At 39.1% G+C, this 21,928-nt stretch overlaps 1 protein-coding gene across 4 annotated transcripts in view; it reads left to right on the forward strand.

The window, feature by feature from the left end:
• The first annotated feature begins 18 nt into the window (after nucleotides 1-18).
• prpf40a (PRP40 pre-mRNA processing factor 40 homolog A) overlaps nucleotides 19-21,928 on the forward strand; it is an 84,558-nt gene continuing 62,648 nt past the window's right edge. For 2 of the 4 annotated variants that reach the window (XM_059966545.1, XM_059966546.1), the window contains exons 1-6: nucleotides 36-128; nucleotides 4,662-4,739; nucleotides 4,839-4,979; nucleotides 5,100-5,183; nucleotides 10,787-10,823; nucleotides 11,580-11,602. In XM_059966545.1, coding sequence (XP_059822528.1) covers nucleotides 126-128; nucleotides 4,662-4,739; nucleotides 4,839-4,979; nucleotides 5,100-5,183; nucleotides 10,787-10,823; nucleotides 11,580-11,602 — 366 coding nt within the window. In that variant the 5' untranslated portion in view covers nucleotides 36-125. Of the gene's footprint in view, nucleotides 129-4,661; nucleotides 4,740-4,838; nucleotides 4,980-5,099; nucleotides 5,184-10,786; nucleotides 10,824-11,579; nucleotides 11,603-21,928 lie in introns of all 4 variants that reach the window. The other 2 variants (XM_059966547.1, XM_059966548.1) reach the window with 2 other exon arrangements.

Below are 21,928 nucleotides of genomic sequence, written 5' to 3' on the forward strand. Positions count from 1 at the left end.
TCGGTTGCAGAGCAAGTTGCGACCTTTGGCCTCTACCCTGCCGTCGCGCTGAGCCAGTTGGATCGCGCGTTGCTGTTAGGCGTCGTCAGGGCCGCGCCGGAGCCGAGGCCGATCGGAGCGAGAACATGGTGAGTGCAGCGGCTCTAGCGCGCACGGCGGGGCCATTGTTAGAGCGGGACCCGGCCGGGCTTCGGCTCCGAGGCCTGCCGGAGCCTGCGAAGCCGCAGTGGGGCTTTGGCTACCTTCTCCAGGGCTGCGCCGAGCGCTCAGTACCTGAAACACAGCCGCGTGTGGGCAAATGGTAGTGACCGAGGAGGCCGCGTTCAAGGCCCCCATTACCCGCTCGGTGTCTCCATTAATTCGATCTGCCTGGCGGGTGCGGTACTAACAGATTATAACAAGCTGATTTCCTGCGTTTTGTTAATGAATGGAGCAAAATATTGTTGTGTGAATGTGTGTGTGGGATGGTGGTATAATTGGAGTCGTTTTGACTTGATTGTGGCCAGATCTCTACACATTTTAAACCCTTTTCAACGTAGGATGTTACCATTGATAAATGATGTGCTCCTTGGCAATGCAGTGTGAATGCAATAGCCCATATTTGCTTTAGGATTCTGGGAGTACTAAAGCAAATATGTAAATCGCTCTTTTTTGCTGTTTGACAGAAGATTATTGTATGCTGAGCTCAAAATGATTTGGGTTGTTGAAAGATAAAGCTAATGGCAAGTTGAGATTGATGAAAATTTGTGTACTTGCAGTAGTAATACTATACATTCTCCTATGTAAAGTAATACCCTTTGTGTACATATTCTCAATTAATACATCTTGTATTGAACTGTAAAAAAATCTTGTTTATATGCTGTGAGTGAGTATGCTTCTATTATGTAGTCATATGAGTATGCTTCTATTATGTAGTCATATATGCATACATCAACAGGCATCCCATCCCTCAATTTTGGAATTCCACCATAAATCTCTGCTTTCTGCCACTCTTAAATACTTGGAGACTTTTAAACCAATCTGTAAATATATTTGCCTGAATGTATACTGTTGACTAAAAGAATGATTGGGCAGTGCATACAAAATTCTTGCTGAGCTTCACGGGGTGAATGTTGGGTGACTAGATCCGCAGTTTCAAATAAGGAATTAGCCATTCAGGATTGAGATGAGAAGAAATTTCCATGCAGAAGTTATGAATCTTTGGAATTCTTTACTCAAGAGGGCTGTGGAGATGTATTCAGAGTATATCGGGATGTTGATTGATAGTGTTATGGATATGCAGGAAATCCAGGGATATGCAGTCAGTGCAGGAAGGCAGTTCTTAGGTTAAAGATGGGCCATAATAGGCATTATTGAATGGTATAAGTTCCAAAGGTTGACTGGCCTCCTGCTACGATTTTTTAAAAATGTTATTGCTCTCTAATGTCTTTTAACTCAGTGTCAGTGTTGGTTGATTGTAGCTTTGTGGCTTGTGACTGTTTCACTGTATTAAAAGGCTTATAGTTTCAGATTGTTAAAGTAATTGTTACCATAACATGTCAAATACAAATAAGCATTTCAAGGAATCATACCAAAACTGAGACACTGCCAACACTTCATAGTTCACTGAAGTGGAAGTCAGTACATATCAAATACAAGTAAATCTGTAAAGTGGATATGTATTTTTCAATATACAGTTGTACATTCAAAAAAACATTCACCTATCTCTCGCTCTAAAATCCTCTGGGTGCAGCAATCTTTTGCCTCTCCTGCTGGATCTTGGAGTTCACTCATTGTCAACAGCTTCAAGAATTATTTTCAAATTGCATCTTACATAAGATAAATCAGTAGTTCTTTAGTTCATTCGTAGGATGAATGAGCTCATTTCATGATATGATTTTTATATAATTCTATGATTTAATTACAAAGTATTAATGACATGGTTGTAAATTTTTTGAATCTATGCGAGTTAGATAGAGCTCATAGATAGCGGGGTCGAGGGATATGGGGAGAGGGCAGGAATGAGGTACTGATTGTGTATGATCAGCCATGATCACAGTGAATGGTGGTGCTGGCTAGAAGGGCCAAATGGCCTACTCCTGCACCTACTGTCTATTGTCTATTGAGTTGATGTGCAAAGGTAACCTGTTTGCATTAAATTCCTAAATCTTAGTTATCAGTATTCAAACTGTTTATTGAACTTACCATGAGCCATCCTGCTTAATAAACATATAAGCTATTTTGACATTTTTTCATTTTTCTTCCATGGTTCTTTTGCTATCAATATGTAAGGTTTACTATAGTTTTGATACTTGTGAATGTTTGGCATTGTTTTCTTCTGCTTTTGGAAAAGTATATGCGTCTATGTAAGGCTTACCGTAATCATGTACAGAGATGGTGGCGTGGCCTTCCAGTTAAGATTTTATTATAACTCATTGTTTTGGTTCAGACATTTTACTCATGTTAAAAATAGATGGATGTTTTTGATTTGTTGTTGTTTTTGAATAAAAGGGTGTATTATTTTGTTGATAATCTCTTTGAAACTCCTCTTAGTCTCTAACCTGTTTGTAATGTTCTTGGAATGAATGCTAGTGTGTATCCTTCATATGGAAAACTATTTTAGCTGGATATAAGTAATGAAGAGCTACACTCCTCCTGTTAAAAATCTGAACTAAGTGTTTGGCAGATTTTGTTTGTGCACAAGACAGTTGTTGAATTTTGTTTCAATTTCTTAATTGTTTTTCAAGCATTTTGCAATCTCTTGAGGTACATTAGAATGGTTTGGGGGTGAGCCATGTTGTCTCTCTTGTATTTGTACAAATGTGTCTGAAGTCCCTGTTAGTTTTAGAGGGAGAATGCAGGTGTTTTTGTAGTAAGACTGTTACAATAAAATGGAAAGAGTAAAATCTTTAGTTTTAGAAGTGGAATCAAATTTAGTAATTATTACTCAAGCAAAAATGACTATTGTACATTTTTAAATTTAATGCTGTGATTGGTTTATAGATTTACATTCAATCAATGTATAGTTCTTAGCAGCACCATTTTGAAATTGTTTGATACAACACTGAGAAACAAAAGACAGAGAGACAAAGCAAATGAAGCAAAATTTGGAAAGCCTTGTTAAAGATTTGGGAATTAAGGAATGTCTTCATGGAAAGAACAAGCTTTAGTATGGAATGTTTTTTCCCTGCTTTTATCCCTCCTTTGAGATATCATAGGACACTGAGAAGTAAGACCAAGAAAAATTTGATTTTAATTGAAGACATTATCATTTTGGAGAATGGAATTCAAGATTTGACAAAGACTTGAGGATTGAAAGTTTGAAATTGTTATATAAATATGGGTTACTGTATTGTACTGATGGTTTTATTATTGTGACTGATGAACTTAGCAACAGGCTATGGTGCTGTATTAAGGGATGTACTACAAATCTTGGAAATCTGGAATAAAAGTAAAATATGGAAATGTCAGGCCATTTACTATTAGTGCCTGACCTGGTGATGTATTTTTACCATTTTTCATTTTTATTTGCAGTATTACATCACATAACATAGGCTGTCAATATTGAAGCCATCAGTGGAAACTTGTATGCTGAATTCAATGGAAAATGTCTCTTTCCATTCATGTCCAAGTCGCTCAGATCTACCTTCGGTGATTTGGTTCTTAAGTAAAGCCAGATGAGGTTCACTTTGAGGGTCTTGAATAATTTGTGTAATACAAAGACTAAAATATACTCATCCAGTAATGTGATTACAGCACTGCTATGATTTCGCGAGTTATTTAGTAAGCATCTACTTGTTCATTTGAATTTTGTATCATTCAATGAGTAGCATCTGCATTGATAATAATATAATCTTTCATTCCCTAAAGAAATGGCTGAATTGTAATGCGTACCATTTGTTGAACCTGTTTGAACAAGATTATCAGAAGAATATGGAAAGGACGTGGATTATTTTCATGATCTCTTTCCCTGCAAAATTTTAAAACATTAATCTTTTTGGGCTCTTAAGGTCCAGCTGGAATTTCATTCAAAGATCATGCCATCAAAATGACAGGGGTCAAGTCTACCTCTGATAAAGCTCTTGACTCAGGTCCCAAAATATTTTTTCAATATACTTTCATTTACAAACTTTTTGAGTATAAATATTAAGTTCAGGAAATATATTTATTTCTGCATTGTTAGGTAACTTTCCAGAAACAGTTGCAGGCACACTAAACAAAGAACTTGTGCATGATTTGGGAATTCCAAGTGCATATAATTTTGAAATCTGCAGAACTGTTATTCATTGCTTAAAATATAGTTAATTAGTATTGTAAGAGGATCATGCTTCATGACAACTCATTTTTTATAAACAACATTTTTTTAACAAACATTTTTCATTTATAGCAGTAGTAGCATACCTTGAAAATACTGAAAACCTGTTGCACAAATTGACTTTTGTCTAAGTTGCAGCAATCATCCGATTACACCTTAGAGTAATGAGCATTTTGGCTAGGAGCATCAGAGACCAAAGAAACAGCTAATTTATTGACATCACACACACAAACAAACAAACAAACATAATTCGCTGAATCAGATTTCAAATATTTTGGTGACATGCAGTTTATGGCTTTCAATTCATACCATATTGATTGGTTCACGCACAGATGTGCATAATTGATCTTGTTTTGTTTTATGTCAGTCAACATCAGATACATCAAATGGTCCAGGACAACCAGCATCTTTTGGAAATGCCCCTCCCATGATTCCACCACCATTTGTAAGTATTGATGCAAGGTGGTGTTAGCTGCAGGTATTTTACTCTTTACTTTTATTTTGTAATATTAATGATAAATATATCCATGCTTTTTTTCTTAAGATGGGACCGCCAGGTATGCCACCACCTTTTCCACCTATGGGCATGCCACCTATTGGCCAGAGACCACCGAATATACCACCTTTGCCACCGAGTATGATGCCACCAATGATTCCTCCAATGGGTGCACCACCAATGGGACAGGTAACTTTTTTGTGGCATACTGAATCATCCAATTTTGTGCTTTGGTTGGTCTGAAAATTCATTCATTCTTCTGCCCTAAAATAAAAATCTTTTAATCATTTTACCTATTTTATTCTGAAGATGCCAGGAATGATACCTCCTCTGATGGCAGGAATGATGATGTCACGTATGCCAGCTGCCCCCATACAAGCATCTGCACCTCCGGTAAAGCATCTTTTTTTTGTGCGTGGTATTTCTCAATACCCTCAAATATCAGAAGAAAAATAGAGCAGGTTTTTTTTGTTTCCATTCCATTACAATCCCCTTCTAAGTTGTATACCTTTTAAGTGAACACTTTGCCCATGTATTAAAGTATTAAAGAAAATTACCACCAAATATAGTTTGGCCATAGATTCATCTGACTCTTTGTAAATTTTTTTTTTGCAGAAACAGTACATCTTCAGGTTACATTTAAATGGGTGTGGGAAAGATTGGAACCATGGTTGGCGATAGCGCTGCTGGGAGGCATTAAGCAAATGCCCTGAGTGGCAGCTTCCCACTAATATTTCAATATTTGTTGACCCATAATGTCAAAGTCTTCATCTGAGTCCACTTAAAAATAGAAAATTCCAGTCATAATCTACTTAAGCCATTGTGTATATGTCAAAAAAGATTTTCTTTGTAAAATTTGTGCAACTTTGCTCATAACTTATTCTTCATCTTTTTCAAATAAAAATAAGCAATATGAAACTAGTCAAAATGCAAAAACAAAACTAAGTGTCAGAAATTAGAAATAAAAACAATTTTGGAAATTTTGTTCTAGGCAATATCATTGGCAAAAGATAAATATTTCAAGTTAATTACCTTTCATCAGAATGTTAGCTCATTAATTTTGATGAAAGATTATCCCTGAAATATTAAATCTATTTCTTTTTCAAAAGATGCTGGCTAATCTTTATATTTCCAGCTTCCATTTTCTGCTTAGATTGAAATGAACATTTTTTAACACGTTCCCATAGAATGAAAATCTTATAATTTTGTTGTTAGTCCTTGATTTCTTTGTTATATATTCTTTCCTATTCAATCATCAGATTAAAAAAAGAAAAAAAGCTGAATAGTATGTGCTCATCTTTTGTTCAGTTCTACTCAGAATTTATTTCTGAATAATTAAGATCTATTTTAATTGCTCATCAGTTAATAGATCAGTTAATTTCTGGTGACATTGAAGCCAGAAATTTTCTCCAGGCAAGAATTGACTTCCTTCTTTTGCTCTGCTTTCCAACTGCACCTGTGATTCTGCATGTTATTTGAGTGCTCTGTGTTCACTGTGGCATCCTATGTGCATATTTGTTGTGTGGGCTACTCTGGCTGCTAAAACAAGCAAAGTAGATTGGTTTTGTTTTCAGTCAACATTTGCTGCATATTGACACCAGTAATGCCATTTTGAAATGCTTTGTTCCAATGAGTGTGCATGTATTCGACAGCAAGCAAGATGTGCCACACATAATGAAACAGATCAATCTTATGAGTACTTTTGTAACTTGTACACTTGTTATTTTTTTTTATTAACCTTACCATATAATTGGTACTTAAAGATCTATTGTTGCTGAATATTGCTACGAATCTGCAATTATTTGGTGCTTTCTTGAATACTTTAAATCTGCAAATATTTATAGAGAATTGAATAACTTTGGCATGACCAGTACTTGTACACAAAACATTTATTTGCAAATAAAAATATACAATGTTGAAGATCAAAATGAATTGAAAAGTAAACGAAAGGTAGGTTGAGTGTTGGAAGGAGGGATATCAGGAAGTTGTATCCACATAAGGAGTTCAAGGAAGAGTTTTCCGTGAGGAACAATGTGAAAGACATTTGCGTTTCAATGTAAAAGCTGCACCTGCTAATCCCACACTTGCAGCCTTAGAATAACATGAGGGCTGTATTGCTATTACCATGAACGTCATCTGTTATATATTAAAATTATCTGAGCCGGAGATATTTGTAGCATGTCACAGTCTACTTCCACCTAGTATTATGGTGATCACTAAACACTATTCAAGCATATTTTGATACAATTTGTTCTCTGGTCAGAGAGACTGTGGTTTCACCAGTCTGCTATCAGGTATCCTGGCAGTGGTCATGATGCCTCTGCTGTGTCGTCTGCATAGAACAATTCAAAGTAGGTGGCAACAGAGTTATGAAGGGGATGAACTAAAGACATGGTTCATGACTGCTGTGTGCGGCAATGCATATGTGGCAAATGTGCATACAAACAAATGTGGCAAAGCATGTTAATGCCTTTCTGAGATAATGCTTTTGCCATCCAAAGTATTGTGGAAGAGCCTTACAGTACACAGTAGAGCAGGTGTCACAATTTGTGGTAGTCTGCTGTATATGGCACTACGTTGATGTCTTCAGAACTCAGATCTTACCAACAGCAATAAAGTGTGCAGCTGTGGAGCAGGATGAAGAAGAAGAGGAGGAGAATGAAGATGAACAAGGATAAGGCAACATAAAGGGATCCTTGCTGGCCAGTGAGTCTGTAAATCTAACCACGGTACCATGGAAAACACAACTCCAATTCTCTATCTGACAATGCCTATGTGCTGAGAACCACGATGTATGCTTGGCTACAATACAAAAATAAACCCAATACAAAATAGACACTTCAAATCAACTTTATAAATAAAAGCTTGCCAAATTGCATTAAAATGTTAACTAATCTTTTGCATTCCCTTAATGCTTGTCTTCCATGTGCCTTTCCTCATCCTGATGTGGTTGGTTGAAAGTTGCTGACTTTCTATCGAGGAGATTACAAAAAACTTTGAATAGTGACCTCTGACAGCACTGGGCCAATGGGCCTGGCTTTGCACTGTTGCCTCTTAAGAGTGGAAGCAGTATCTGGCCTGGCAACATTAATGTCATAGATGCCATTGGATTGAATGAGGAAGGTGGAAAGAAAGTATTCCTTGAAGTTACTGTCATTGTCTGGTGATGGTGTCTTAGCAATCCTAGCATTCTGTTGGTGGACAGATTACTAGGTGGTTTTGATGCTGAACAATCCTCTTTGAATTCTGGTAACCAGATTTGTGATTATTTCACAGTAGCATTATAAACTTGTATGCTAAAAACCTGAGGTCTCACTACATCATCAGATGTTATCTGACTCCTGTCTGTGTTTCATTGCAAACAAGACATAAGCCAAAAAAAAGGGCTGAATCTTGTTATGGTCCATAAGTATTGTAATGGAGTTGCTAAACAATTTCATACTGGATAGGATAGGCTACAAACTGCATAAAGCTCTGTGTAAAGTTGGTGCTGGACTCTTCCATGCTCCTTGACATTGCACTCAGGCTTTCTGGCAGACCTGACAATAGACAAATTGTTTTATTAGATGTATCTCTCAGCCAACAGTTTTAGGGTGCCCATTAGAGTGCTCGTCTGAGTTCTCTGCACTACAGTTCTTTGCAGAGCTGGCACCCAAGATTGCACTTCCATCTGCTCTGCCTGGTCTCCATTTGAGCTTGGGTCTTACTGCGTAGAGGTACCTACTCTTAAACTTGTAAATTACCTGTTGTGTTAGTATGTAAGTACTGTGTATATTAGATGTTAACTGTCCTACTCTGTCCAAGTACATGGGTCTTGAGTACAGGCCATCCCTGAGTTGTGAATATCCAACATAAGGACATTTGTACATATGAATGAGCTCTCATAATATTGTTCAATTCAGAAGTCTGACTTGCATTTGTCCGACTTGAACAGCAGAATTAGTTTCCTCTCTTTACTTTTAGTATTTTTTATCAGTTGTATGAGTTTTGATGCCATTACAATAATATGGAAGTATGGTCATCATATTGAGTAATTATTGTGTATTGTTCTACTTAATGAACACCTGTAAAATTGGAACGTGTTCATTATCTAGTGGCTGTCTGAATGTTTAGGTTTAGACTACCTTTAGCTTGTGCATTAAAATAGACCAAAGGGGAAGACAAGATTGAGGAGAAAGATGGTGTGTGAGGATCCTGACATCTTTAGGTTCAATCATGTCACTGGCCATGATCGTTTTAATGGTTTCTGTAGTTACGGTAGTAACTCTCTTTAAGGAGCAAGGTGATACAACAATTGATATTGTTGTCACCAGTGACCTATAAGAGAGCACGATTTGTCTGGGTGATGTCTGTTGAAGCTCAGTAAGCCAGAGTGGATGTATGTATTGTGAAATATATGAATGCTTGTCATGAATGTTTATTTGCAGATAATTTGTAGATGAGTGATGGGGATTGTCTGATTCATGCAATTAATATTAGTGATGATATTTAATATGCGTGTGCTGACCTTGATGTCATTGAACTTCTAACTGCACTGTTTGGTCTTCAGGGTTAAACACATGACACTAACTGCCACAATTACCTTCTTCCATTGCTGTTGAAGGAGTGCCTCACTTCATTGAAAATATAGGACATCTTCCCTTCTTTACTCTCTATCACGTACTTTCTGTATAAGAATTTTCATTTCAGTGTTCAAGCACCATGGTGCCAGCTGAGTCCTGTGTTAAAATCACTAAGTTTCAGAATGTCCTCACTTCCTTCTTTCATCTTAATACAGTTTCTACATGAATAATTTGCAAATCTTTCACTTTTTTTTGTAAACTTGCCCAATTCTCCCTCTCACCCCATCCATGTTTTGCTTGCATTTCCTGCTCACATTCCCTTGAGTTTTTCCCATTTCCTTCATTCTTGAGGCTTTTTCATCCCCCAACCCTCATCCATATCATTAGTTTGCTCCTTCTGCCTCTCAGTTATTTTTCTCACCATTCTTGTTACCAGTTCACCTCCTCCCCACCCCCCCCCCATCCTTCTCACGTGTTAGCAACAGCATCCCTATACTTAATGCAACCTCCACTTTACTTTCATATTTCTGGTTCTCCACTTTACTAACACATACACTTTAGTATTGTCTGCTCCTCACCAATTCCTGACCCACATGGGTGTTTCCCTATCTCTCTTGTGTGTTTCACCTCTTGCCCACCATCCCTTCAATGCTTTGCCCTTCACAACTGTCTTTCATCTGCTTCACCCTTCTCTACCATCTCTCTTCCCTATTCCCTCCATTGCTGTTTCTTGCCTGTTTTATTCCCCATCCCAACCCCTGCAACCATTTCCTGCTTTCTGCATCCTACGAGCTGGTTTCTTTCATTCAATCCACATTGGCCCACCTCTCGTCAGACTGCGCTGCCATTTCTGTTTTGAACTCACTTCATCCCTGTTTTCCATAACTGTATCTTGCATCCCCGCCCTTTCTCACTGACTTATCTGTTACCTTCACTCTCATTAAGTCACCTTTAGGTCTCTTGCAGTAATTAGTTCACTACAATTTTACTGGTTTCCTCTCCTGCTTTTTCCACTTTGTCTAACTTGCCTTGCCACACCCTCTGGTCCTTTTACTGCCTGGATTCTTTTTCCTTGTCTCTTTCTCTCTTGTTTTCTCACTTTTTCTTTCTTAGCCTGTTGTATTTCCTCCTAAATGAAACTATCTGCTTCTCTTTAAATTTGCCTTCCTTTGTATTTCTGCTTTGTGTTCATTTTTTAGTGATTTTCTCTCTTTTCCTCTTGTTTAGTGGCATACTTTCTCCTTCCTCTTTTTATTTAACTCTTTGATACTTCTATTACACACAATTATTTTTTGTCTCTAACTATTGTTTGTAATCATACAACACAATATATTAACACAATTTTGTAATGTATATTTTCCTTGCAATTGTATAATTGGTTACGAACTAAATGTATATAATTTTTATATTAATATGTTACTTTTATTTCAACAGCCAGGAGTGAGCACTACCGCAGCAGAAGTAACATCAGGCAAGTACTCTCACTTTAAATTTCTTTGTCAGTTTTTTCATGGTGTGGAAACTTGAATAACTTCAAAATATTAATTCATGGCAATGACAACAAGCAATATTGCCTTTTGAATAGAACCTTGTTGTTTATCTGTAGAAAATAAACATAGTGGTAGTGGAGTAACGTAGTTTTTAGCACAACACTTTACAGTACAGAGCACCCAGGTTCAATTTTCATCACTGCCTGTAAGCAGTTTGTACACTCTCCCTGTGACCACATGGGTTTCCTCCCAGTGCTTCAGTTTCATTCTACAGTCCAAAGACGTACCAGTTGGTAGGTTAATTGGTCATTGTAAAGTGTCTCATAATTTGTCTAGTGATTAAATCAGATGATTGCTGGGCTCAGAGAGCTGGAAGGGCTGTATCCCAATAAGTAAATCCTGCAGAGAGAAATAAAACAAATGTAAGGATGTTGTTCTAGATTCTGTTGTGCAATCATCATGTTAATCTGAAATCTTTTGAACCTCTATTACTTTTGTAATTCAGATGTAGATTATATTCCATTTATGTATATCATTGTAATCACTGGAAAATAATATTACACTAATTCTCCTTTGCACAGAAGCTTCCTTAGAAGAGAATGCTATCAAAATATTTGTACAAAAATGTTATATGATGTACTTAAGCATAAATCACATAAAACATGTCATCATAACATAATTAAATGTCTGTTCTATCCAAACATTGTTTATTCTGATACCTTTTAATCTTTTTTCAGCTCCCTCAACCACAATTGTTCAGGTGAGTAGCTGTGCAAGACTTCTGTTTTGTCCTCTTAAAAACCACATTGTTTATTGTTTTTCCTGGATTAACGTAATTTTTGTAATATAAGACCATAAGCTATAGGAGCAGAAGGCGGCCATTCAGCCCATCGAGTCTGCTCCGTCATTCAATCATGGTCTGATGCAATTCTTCTGGTCATCCTCACTCCCCTGCCTTCACCCATACCCTTTGATGCTCTGGCTAAACAAGACCTATCTATCTCTGCCATAAATGCACCTAATGACCTGGCCTCCACAGCCACTCATAGCAACAAATTCCACAGATTTACCACCCTCTCCACATCTTCACATTTCTGTTCAATCCTGAAGTTGTGCACTCTTGTCCTAGACTCCCGTACCATGGGAAATAACTTTGCCATATCTACTCTGTTCGAGCTTTTTAAAATTTGAATGTTTCTATGAGATCTCCCCCTCTCATTGTCCTGAACTCCAGGGAATACAGCCCAAGAGGTGCTAGACGTTCCTTATACGGTAACCCTTTCATTCCTGGAATTATTCTTGTGAATCTTCTCTGAACCCTCTCCAATGTCAGTATATCCATTCTAAAATAAGGAGCCCAAAACTGCACACAATACTCCCAAGTGTGGCCTCATGGGTGCCTTATAGAGCCTCAACATCACATCCCTGCTCTGATATTCTAAACCTCTAGAAATGAATGCCAATATTTCATTCATCATCTTCACCACGGACTCAAGCTGGAGGTTAACCTCCCAAGTCCCTTTGCATCTCTGCATTTTGAATTCTCTCCCCATCTAAATAAGTCTTCCTTTTTATTTCTTCCACCAAAGTGCATGACCATACACTTTCCAACATTGTATTTCTTTTGCCACATTTTTGCCCATTCCCCTAAACTATTTAAGTCTCTGCAGGCTCTCTGTTTCCTCAACACTACCCGCTTCTCCACCTGTCTTTGTATCGTCAACAAATTTAGCCACAAATCCATTAATCATTAATATACACAGTCGGCCCTCCTTATCCGCAAGTTTTGCATGCGCAAATTCAACCAACCGTGAATCGAGAAAACCCAGAAGTGCTCTTTTAGCATTTGTTGTTCAAGCATGTACAGACTATTTTTCTTGTCATTATTCCCTAAACAATGCAGTATAACAACTATTTTACATAGCATTTACATTGTATTAGGTATTATAAGTAACCTAGAAATGATTTAAAGTATACGGGAGGATGTGCATAGGTTATCGTGGATCAGGATCGAAAAAAAATCAGAAGTTCTCTTACTAAGTAAGTTGGAACATCCAGTATTATTTAGCGTCAGTTAGTCAAACGTTTGTCTTAGTATATTGTATATATTTTACCTTTCTTTTTCTTTTATAATCTTTTTATTTTCGAACAAACATAAGAAGAAAAACATGGAGAGCTTGAGAGTACATAATTGATAGACTAGAATACAAATACAAACAGTTAATAATCCAAATATAATAACCTCCCAAACTCATAGTATGTTACAAAAAATGGAAAAAGAAACTAACCTAACTGACATGGGCTATTGTATCATATCAAATATACACAGTAGTGTCAATAACTCCGCACCCCTATGCAAATAATTAAAGATGATAAGAAAATAATTGGGAAATGTCAGTTTAACTCATATGAAAATGTTGAATAAATGGTCTCCAGGTTTCTTCAAATTTGACCGAGATGTCAAAAATGACACTTCTAATTTTTTCTAAACTTAAACAAGAAATAGTTTGGGAAAGCCATTGAAATGTAGTTGGGGGATTAATTTCTTTCCAGTTCAATAGGATAGATCTTCTAGCCATTAATGTGGCAAATGCAATCATCCGCTGAGCTGAGAGGGATAAACAACTGTTATCCACCATTGGTAAGCCGAAGATTGCAATAATAGGGTGAAGTTACAATTCAATATTCAAAACTGTTGAAATAATGCCAAAAATATCTTTCCAGTAATTTTGCAAACAAGGGCAAGACCAAAACATGTGAGTCAATGAGGCAACTTCAGAGTGACATCTGTCACAGATTGGATTAACATGAGAATAAAATGGAACAAGTTTGTCCTTGGACATATGAGCCCTATGTACACCTCTGAATTGTATTAGGGCATGTTTGGCACAAATAGAAGAGGAGTTAACTAACTGTAGAATTTTCTCTCACTGTGTAGGTAAAGGACAATGAAGTTCTTTTTCCCATTCCTTCTTAATTTTATCAGACATAGGGGAATCAAGGGATATGGGGTCAAGGCAGGAACTGGGTATTGATAGTGAATGATCAGCCATGATCTCAGAATGGCGGTGCAGACTCGAGGGGCCGAATGGTCTACTTCTGCACCTATTGTCTATTGTCTATCCCTGGTTGTATTTTCATGATCATATTATAAATGACGGCTACTGAACCCTTCTGACAGGGATTCAAACCTAGGAATTTTTCCATAATATCAATTGGGTATAAATTTGGAAAGGACTGTAACCTATTATTCAAAACATTGCTAATTTGTAAATATTTTTTTTAAAAAAATGGGTTCCAGACAAATTATATTTATTGGACATAAAACAACTATCTAAAAATAAATCACTAACATGTTATACCTCTCATTTTCCATAGCACAAAGGCTTGGTCCATAAAAGAGGGTTGAAAAAAAGTTAGATATTATAGGGCTTGATAAGATGAACTTATTCAAACCAAAAAATTTACGAAGTTGAAACCATATTCGTAATGTATATTTAACTGTAGGGTTAACTTGTTTATTCAGTTTGGATAAAACAAAGGGAAGCGAAGATCCTAAAATAGAGAACAATGAAAAGTCTTGTACAGGTTTACACTACACTACAAGCCATTGTGGGCTTGTAATGTCGCCGATTCCTGTGTCCAAAATATTAAATATCGGATATTAACTGCCCAGTAGTAAAATCTTAGGTTTGGCAAAGCCAACCCACCTTCCTTCTTAGACTTCTGTAAGTATTTTTTTACTTAGTCTAGGATTTTTATTCTGCCACACATACGAGGATATTTTGTAATCAATAATATCAAAAAAAGATTTAAGAATAAAAATTGGTAGTGCTTGAAATAAATATAAAAATTTGGGTAAAACTATCATCTTAATAGCATTGATTCAACCAACCAATGACAAAGACAATGGGGACCATTGAGTAACAAGTTGCTTGATTTGGTCAATTAAAGGTAAAAAGTTAACTTTAAATAAATCCTTATGTTTCTTGGTGATTTTAATACCCAAATAAGTAAAGTTATCTCTAACTACTTTAAATGGTAGATGTTTATAGATTGGAACTTGCATATTTAATGGGAATAATTCACTCTTATTAAAATTCAGTTTATAACCAGAAAAGCTGCTAAACTGAGCAAGCAAAGATAAAATAACAGGAATAGATCTCTCAGGATCAGAGATAACAAACCATCAGCATATAGTGATAGCTTATATGTCCCTTCCCCATGGGTAGTACCAAAAATGTTAGGTGTATCATGAATAACAATGGCTAAGGGTTCCAAAGCAATATCAAATGTTAAAGGACTTAAAGGACAGCCTTGCCTCCTGCCACAAAACAGCTGAAAAAAGGGAGATCTCTGATTATTGGTAAGAACCGAAGCCAAAGGCTTATAATATCTTAATTTAATCCATGATATAAATGTCAGGCTGAAGTTAAACAGGTACTTTGGATCTGTCTTTGTCGTGGTTTCTCGTGCCCCACAAACGACCAGGAGACACAGAAGATTCTTCAAGAAGGGTTAAACTTTAATTTGCAAATCAAAGCTGAGACGGTCATTGAGCTAGTCGCTGATTGCCCACCGATCCTTGTACATAGTATTTTTTATGGCAATCTCCTGGTTTAGCTGCATTAGCATATCCAATCGGTCTACAGTTGTTTATCACAAGTACATCCACCACTATTGTTTCTACCCATTGACTTAATCATGTTCTAATCTACATCTCTTAGCTACCTCTCATTAACACTCCATTATCTTCTACATTCTTAAGATTTCATTCTCCTACTAAATTGGATACATGCATAGCAAAATAGCAAGCTCAAAGCTGACTACATAGTTTTGGTTACACAGCAAACAATGCAACTTTTATACTCCGATATATTCCCCCTTTGAGACCCATAGGTCTCACACTGAGAAAGAAGACTAAGAGTCTGCGCACAAATGCCCCAATAAACTCAAGCACTTATTCCCAAATCTCGGGTTAAACTATAATTTTCTGTGCCAAGACCTCGAAGTATTCTCTCCCTGTTAGCCTGGGCCGCTGAGCCAAAAACCTGTCCCTTTGTACCTGAGAACAGGGAAAAAAAACTCAGAAGCCCTTATAATCTACTCCCACACTGTCGTTTTGCTCTTGTTCATCCTGCAGGTGTTGTAGGCTGTAACGATACATTTTCGGTGTTTCTTTCTACACTAAGCTTGCTTCAGTAATTGCCACGAGCATCGGAAATTGTTTGGTTGCAGCACGCACTACAAGAGACTTGAGACAAGGAAGAAAACAGCACAGCACAAGCGCACAGTTCAACAATACAATACTGACAGTCATTGCCATTTTAGACAGCCATGCTCCCCATCCTCTGAGTCTACTTTCTAACCAGTCAAACAACTGATGTCTGAACCCTGCATTCTGTGCGCATACCTCGCACTGTGACAAGACAAAGTCCACTGAAGCCTGTAAATAAGGTGACCAAAAACCATCCTCCTTTATTTTCTTTATCACTTCCCCCCTTGCACAATGGTCAATCCCATGCGCTTCTGAAATCAGAATCGTCAGTAAAGGGGTGGGCGCTACCAACAAACCGTCTTCCATGCTCCACAAGCCTTCCGGGTTCTGCTTGGCCCCCCTTCGTCTCCACATTGTCTGTTCTGCCAAAGTTGCCTTACCTTGTATTTCAGTTAGGTCCTCTGCCACAGGTTCTGGAGCTAGGCCTACCTGGGGGGCAATGACAGCTGATGTACAATCCAGACGCTTTTCTGGCTGCCTCGTCCGCAGTTTGATTTCCCTTTATTATTACATTGTTTCCCTTTTTATGTGCCTGGCATTTTACTATAGCCAATGCTTTAGGTTTCATTATGGCTTTTATTAAGTCTAGAATTTGCTGACAATGTTGTATGGGATCTCCACTGCTTTTTTTAAAACCTCTGTTTCCACACTGCTCCGAACAAATGGCATACTCCATGACCATATGCCAAATCAGTATAACTGTCTACTTTCTCACCTTCCATCATTTCACACGCAGCTGTCAGGGCTTTGATTTCTGCTAGTTGGGCGGAACATGGTTGGGGACAGGACTCCATCCTAATAATCTTATAGCTCGACTGATCCTGCTGCACTACTGAGAACCCTGCATGATTTCCATCATAATCCCTGTAACAAGAGCCATCTACGAACAGAACCTTTTTAATCTGCATCCTCTAGTGGTTCTGACCGTAAATCTGCTCTCAATTTGGCAAATGTCATCGTCTTCCCTACACAATCATGGGGTTCTCCTTCATAGCCCAAAGGGACAAAATCGGCTATATTACTGGCAGTGCATCTCTGTATAGTTATGTCTGGAAATGTCAATAGCATCTGATACGCTGCTATCCTGGGTGGTGTCAGCACAAATTTCCCTCTTTCCAGCAATTCTGCTACTTTGTGGTGTGTGTACAGAGTCACAGGATAGCCCAGGGTTACAGATGATGCCTTTTCATATGCATAGTACAGCGCCGCCAATCCCTGATAACAGGGTGGATACCCCTGAGCTACCTCATCTAGTCTCATACTGTAGTATGCTATCAGCTGCTTTGCTTTTCTTGTGCCTGTCTCTTGTGTTAGAACCGCTGTGACATAACCCTCCTGTTGGTTGGATACATACAAATGAAAAACCTTCTCGTAGTCAGACAAAGCTAATGCTGGTGCTGTCTGCAATTCCTGCTATAATCTCAGCATATTCTCCTATCCAATCTGAGCTGTACCCTGCAATTCCCAAAAATGTCATCATCTGCCCTGCAGTCTGGGGTTTTGGGGCCTTAGTTATTGCCTCAATCTGATCTGGTGCTATCGCCTTTACTCCCTTGGATATTACCCTGCCTAAGTATACCACTTGCTGCATGCAAAATTGCAGATTCTTTTTGGATACTTTATGTCCTCTGTGCACCAGCTTCTCTAACAGATAGTGTCCTGCTCACACTGTTCCTTACTGTGGGAGCAAATCAACAGGTCATCCACATACTGTAACAATGTACTTTCCAGTGGTATGCCCTCTAGGTCTGCCTTCAACACCTGATTAAAAACATGTGAATGTTTAAATCCTTGTGACATTCTGGTATAGGAATACTGAGCACCTCTGTAAGTAATTGCAAACGGATACTGACACTGGTCGGCTAGAGGAATGCTGAAGAAAGCCGAACACAAATCAATCACTGAAAAAAAAACTTGCTTCTGGTGGAACATTAGTCAGAAGCGTGTGTGGGTTGGGGACTAATGCTGGCCAGTCCTCTACCACATCATTTACCGCTCGCAAATCATGCACCAATCTCCACTTAGATTTATCTGCTTTTAAGACCAGCAGTTTTAAGCACTCCTATTTCAAGCAACCCCTGCACTGTCGATGCTATTCCCTCTTCTGCTTCTGGTCTTAGAGGGTATTGTGGTCTCCTGGGTGGAATTGCTCCCCTTTTCAGCCTTATTTCCACCGGACTAGCTGTTTTTATTTTCCTACGTCCGTCTCATGCTGTGACCACAGAATTGATGGCAACTCATCTATCCTATCTTTCTGCTGGTCTCTTTCCTTTCCCAGCAATGGCATGTGTGGTTGGGGAGTTATTTCGACCTCTCTCACTGTCCCTACCATATCTACACTTACCATTATTTTAATGCAATTGTTGTCTTCTGATACCTCTGGCGTGATTCTCCTCCACACTGTTATGGGTTCAGCACACTTAACTAAGGGTCCTAAGTCTTTAGACTAATATCCCTTGTTTACTAACAACATTATGTGGGGCGCAGCCTTCGGTATCCTGTACCATTTTTCTAAAAAGGTGTTCCACTTAACTTGTAAAGCTGCCCCTTGCTTTCCAATTATCACAGCCTCCCCTTCCAGGTGCTGTTGGGTACATTCCTCCAGGTGCCATCTCTCCTCTAACTCCCTGTTCTGAGTCTCGTCAAAAATCACTGTACAATGTAGCTCAGATTTGGGCATTACAGCCATGGGTAATATAGCCTGCACGCCCTTTTTCCATTTTTCCCAGGTTTCCTGAAACTGATCTGCAATGTCTCCTATCCAAAAGACATTAGCCTTCTTGTCTTCTCATGCTATCAATTGAGCCCCTGCTCTTTCCACACTCACCCCATTTCAGGTGCATTCTAATTTTAATTCCAGTTTCAATAAGGCATCTCTGCCTAACAAATTAATCGGAGTTCCTTTAAATACTAGCACCGGCAAAACAATTCCTTTATTTCCCATTCTCAAGTGCACTGGAGCCTTGCACTGTGTCAACTGTGTTTTCCCCGAGAACCCTACCATCTTAATAAACTTTCCTGACATGGGAAGGTGAAGGGCATACTGTGGCTGTACGCAAGTGTACGTGGCTCCAGTATCTATCATCATTGGTGTCAGTTGCCCTTCTAACATAACCTGAACAATGGGTTCCTCGTCTGCCTCCCTTGTTATCATTGGGTAATGTCCCTTCCCACTCGAGTTCTCGGGGCACCCCTAATACCTTGCATAGGGGTTCACAGGTCCGCTTGGGCCTGTGGGGGCTGGTCCTTGGCTAAACTTTAGTGACAGGCCATGGTGTAAATGGATAATCTCTTCTCATGTGACCTGGCTGATTACATCCCCAGCACAATCTCTCTACCTCTCTTTCCCCCTGTTTCCTCACTGGTCCCCTCTGCCCATAGCTCCTCTGTCCCCCTCCTTGGGACTTCCAGTCCTGTCTGGGCTACTTGAATTTAGTCTGTTCCTGATAGGGCATTTGTGGGAATGCTCTTCCAAAGACGTTGATTATTGGCATGGGTTTTTCCGGCCCTTGTCTTACAGTATGATTGGTTCCTCCACATAGCGGTGCTTCAACCAGTTCGATGGCTGTACTCGGACTGGTGGTTGCTGGCAGCATCTTTTTGCTTTTCTCTTTTTCCTTCTTTTTGAGTTCTTCGAGCTGCATTTGTATTAACTTTCTTTGCACCTCTTCCTGCTGCTCAGCCAACCTTCGTTTGTCTTTCCGCTATTTCTCAACTGCATGGACTATGTTGTCTCTAAATTCTTGTGGGGTCATTGACGTCAGCCCAACCATTTCCTCCAGTTTGGATTTTACTTGCAGAGGCATTGCATCCAAAATGCTATGTCGGAACAGTGTGGTGATAAATAAGCTATTTTCCACCTCTTGCTCAGTCTCCAGTCTCCATCTTTTCAACTGGTTTTCTACGTAGGCTGCTGGGTTTTCAGTGTCTCCCAGTGGATCCCCCTTTAAGGCTTTCGGGTCCACTTTGGGTAGATAAAGTTTCCTGAGGGCCTGCCATACCCTCTGCCTCACTCTGTCAAACCCATCTCCATCAGTTCTTGGGTCGTTCGAGTTTACTATGCCAGCCATTTCCATTAGTTCGTTAAATTTGGAGGTTCCCATCAACCTTATCAATAGTGCCTTCAAATCTCCCATAGCCAATAATCGTCCCACCGTTTCTTCTTCAAAGGCTCTAATCCATTTCCCTGCTCCTTCATTTAGATTGGGCAGAGTGTTTTTCAGCCCTTCTAGGTCCTGGGATCCCCAAGGGATATACTGCACTTGTCCTGATCCTTTAACTAACAATGGCATCATTCTTCCTCCTTCTTCCCACCTGCCCTGGCTCGTCCCCTCACCTGACTCCCCATCTGTCTCAGGGTATGTCTTTACTGCCTCCCACACAAATGTCTCCGGGGTCCTCTTCTTCTCTCGGTCTCCCTGTGGAGTCCTTCCTTTCTGTCCTGATTCAATACTTGGTTGGCCCCTGGAGTATTTTTCGCATCTCCTCTGGCAATCCCCTGTCAGTAACTTCTCTAGCTCTCTCTCTACTTCCGCAAGTCGCTTCCCTACTGCCTTCTTCTGCTCTTCTAGGCTTCTGCCTCCTACCTCTTCCCCACAAATACTCGCAATCACTCTCTCTCCACTTAACTCTTGCTTTTCCATTGAGTCACCTTCTCTTTTGTCTGTACACTTGTGGCAGGGACTCCTCATGATCCTTACTCGTGCTCGATTCCCTTCTCTCTTGTGTTTCTCCAAGACTCTTGTCTCCTATCTTTTTTCCACTTCCTCTTGAATGCCTCATCTCTTCATGCCCTTATGAGCCACTTTCTTTTCTAGTCTGTTTATTTCTATGGTATAACTGATACTCCTCATACTCCTTTTCCTCTCTGAAGTATTTCATCAGTTCAATCTCTTCTTTCATTTCTCTCTTTGCCTGTTCCACCTTTATCCTTTCTGCCTGTATCTCCTTCCATATCGTAGTGTTTTCCTTCTCGTATTGTCTTTTTTTCCTCCTCATTATCTCAAACTTGTACTTCTCCCTGCATGTTTACTGTTCCCGTCAGCAGGGGGCACTGCTTAGGGGTTCCTTCCTCATTATAGGGAGGGGGCTTTTCTGTTTCTTTCACATCCGGGTACGGAGCTGAAGCCAGCTTCTCACCGTACCTTCCCAGATTACCTGGCTGGGGAGGAGATTACCTGTTCTCCCCAGCCTTTCTTCCTCCGTTCTGAAGAGTTTTAGCACTTCCATTTCTTGTTCTCTTTTTTGCCCTCTTTTCTTAGATTTATCTTTTGGTTTGTAATTTTTAATTAGTGCCTCCATTTCTTCACACAAGCTTACATCAAACGTTCCTTCTCTTGGCCATTTTGTAACCAGGTTTTTGGTTCTCTTTTCCCATTTTTCTTAAGTTTTTGTGATCTCATATTTATTTACCGGGATTTTTTTTGCTCAGAATCTCTACTGCCGTTCCTTTACCTGTCATGTTGTTCTCTCTTTTTAAGGTATTTCAGAGATTCACAGTTCGTTTACTGGATAATATTATTTACTCTAATTCTATGCCTAGTCTATTGTCTGTCTACCAGTGCTTTAAACTACATATTGGACTGTCCTTGGACTGTTCTGCCCGAACAGACCTCTATTCAGAGCGGTATCCGCAGAACTTTCTCTTCGCACCTCGTCTATTCAGACCCTTATCTCTTAAGGCGGTATCCACGAGGATTTTCTCTATTTTCCTTTCCCTGCCCGTTCCGACCTTCATTTCATACGAAGGGGTATCCACAGGGACTTACCAACACCACATGGAACTTTTCTTCACTTAACTTATTATTA

The sequence above is a fragment of the Hypanus sabinus genome, chromosome 4, assembly GCF_030144855.1.
Source record: "Hypanus sabinus isolate sHypSab1 chromosome 4, sHypSab1.hap1, whole genome shotgun sequence".
In the NCBI taxonomy this organism is placed as follows: domain Eukaryota; kingdom Metazoa; phylum Chordata; class Chondrichthyes; order Myliobatiformes; family Dasyatidae; genus Hypanus; species Hypanus sabinus.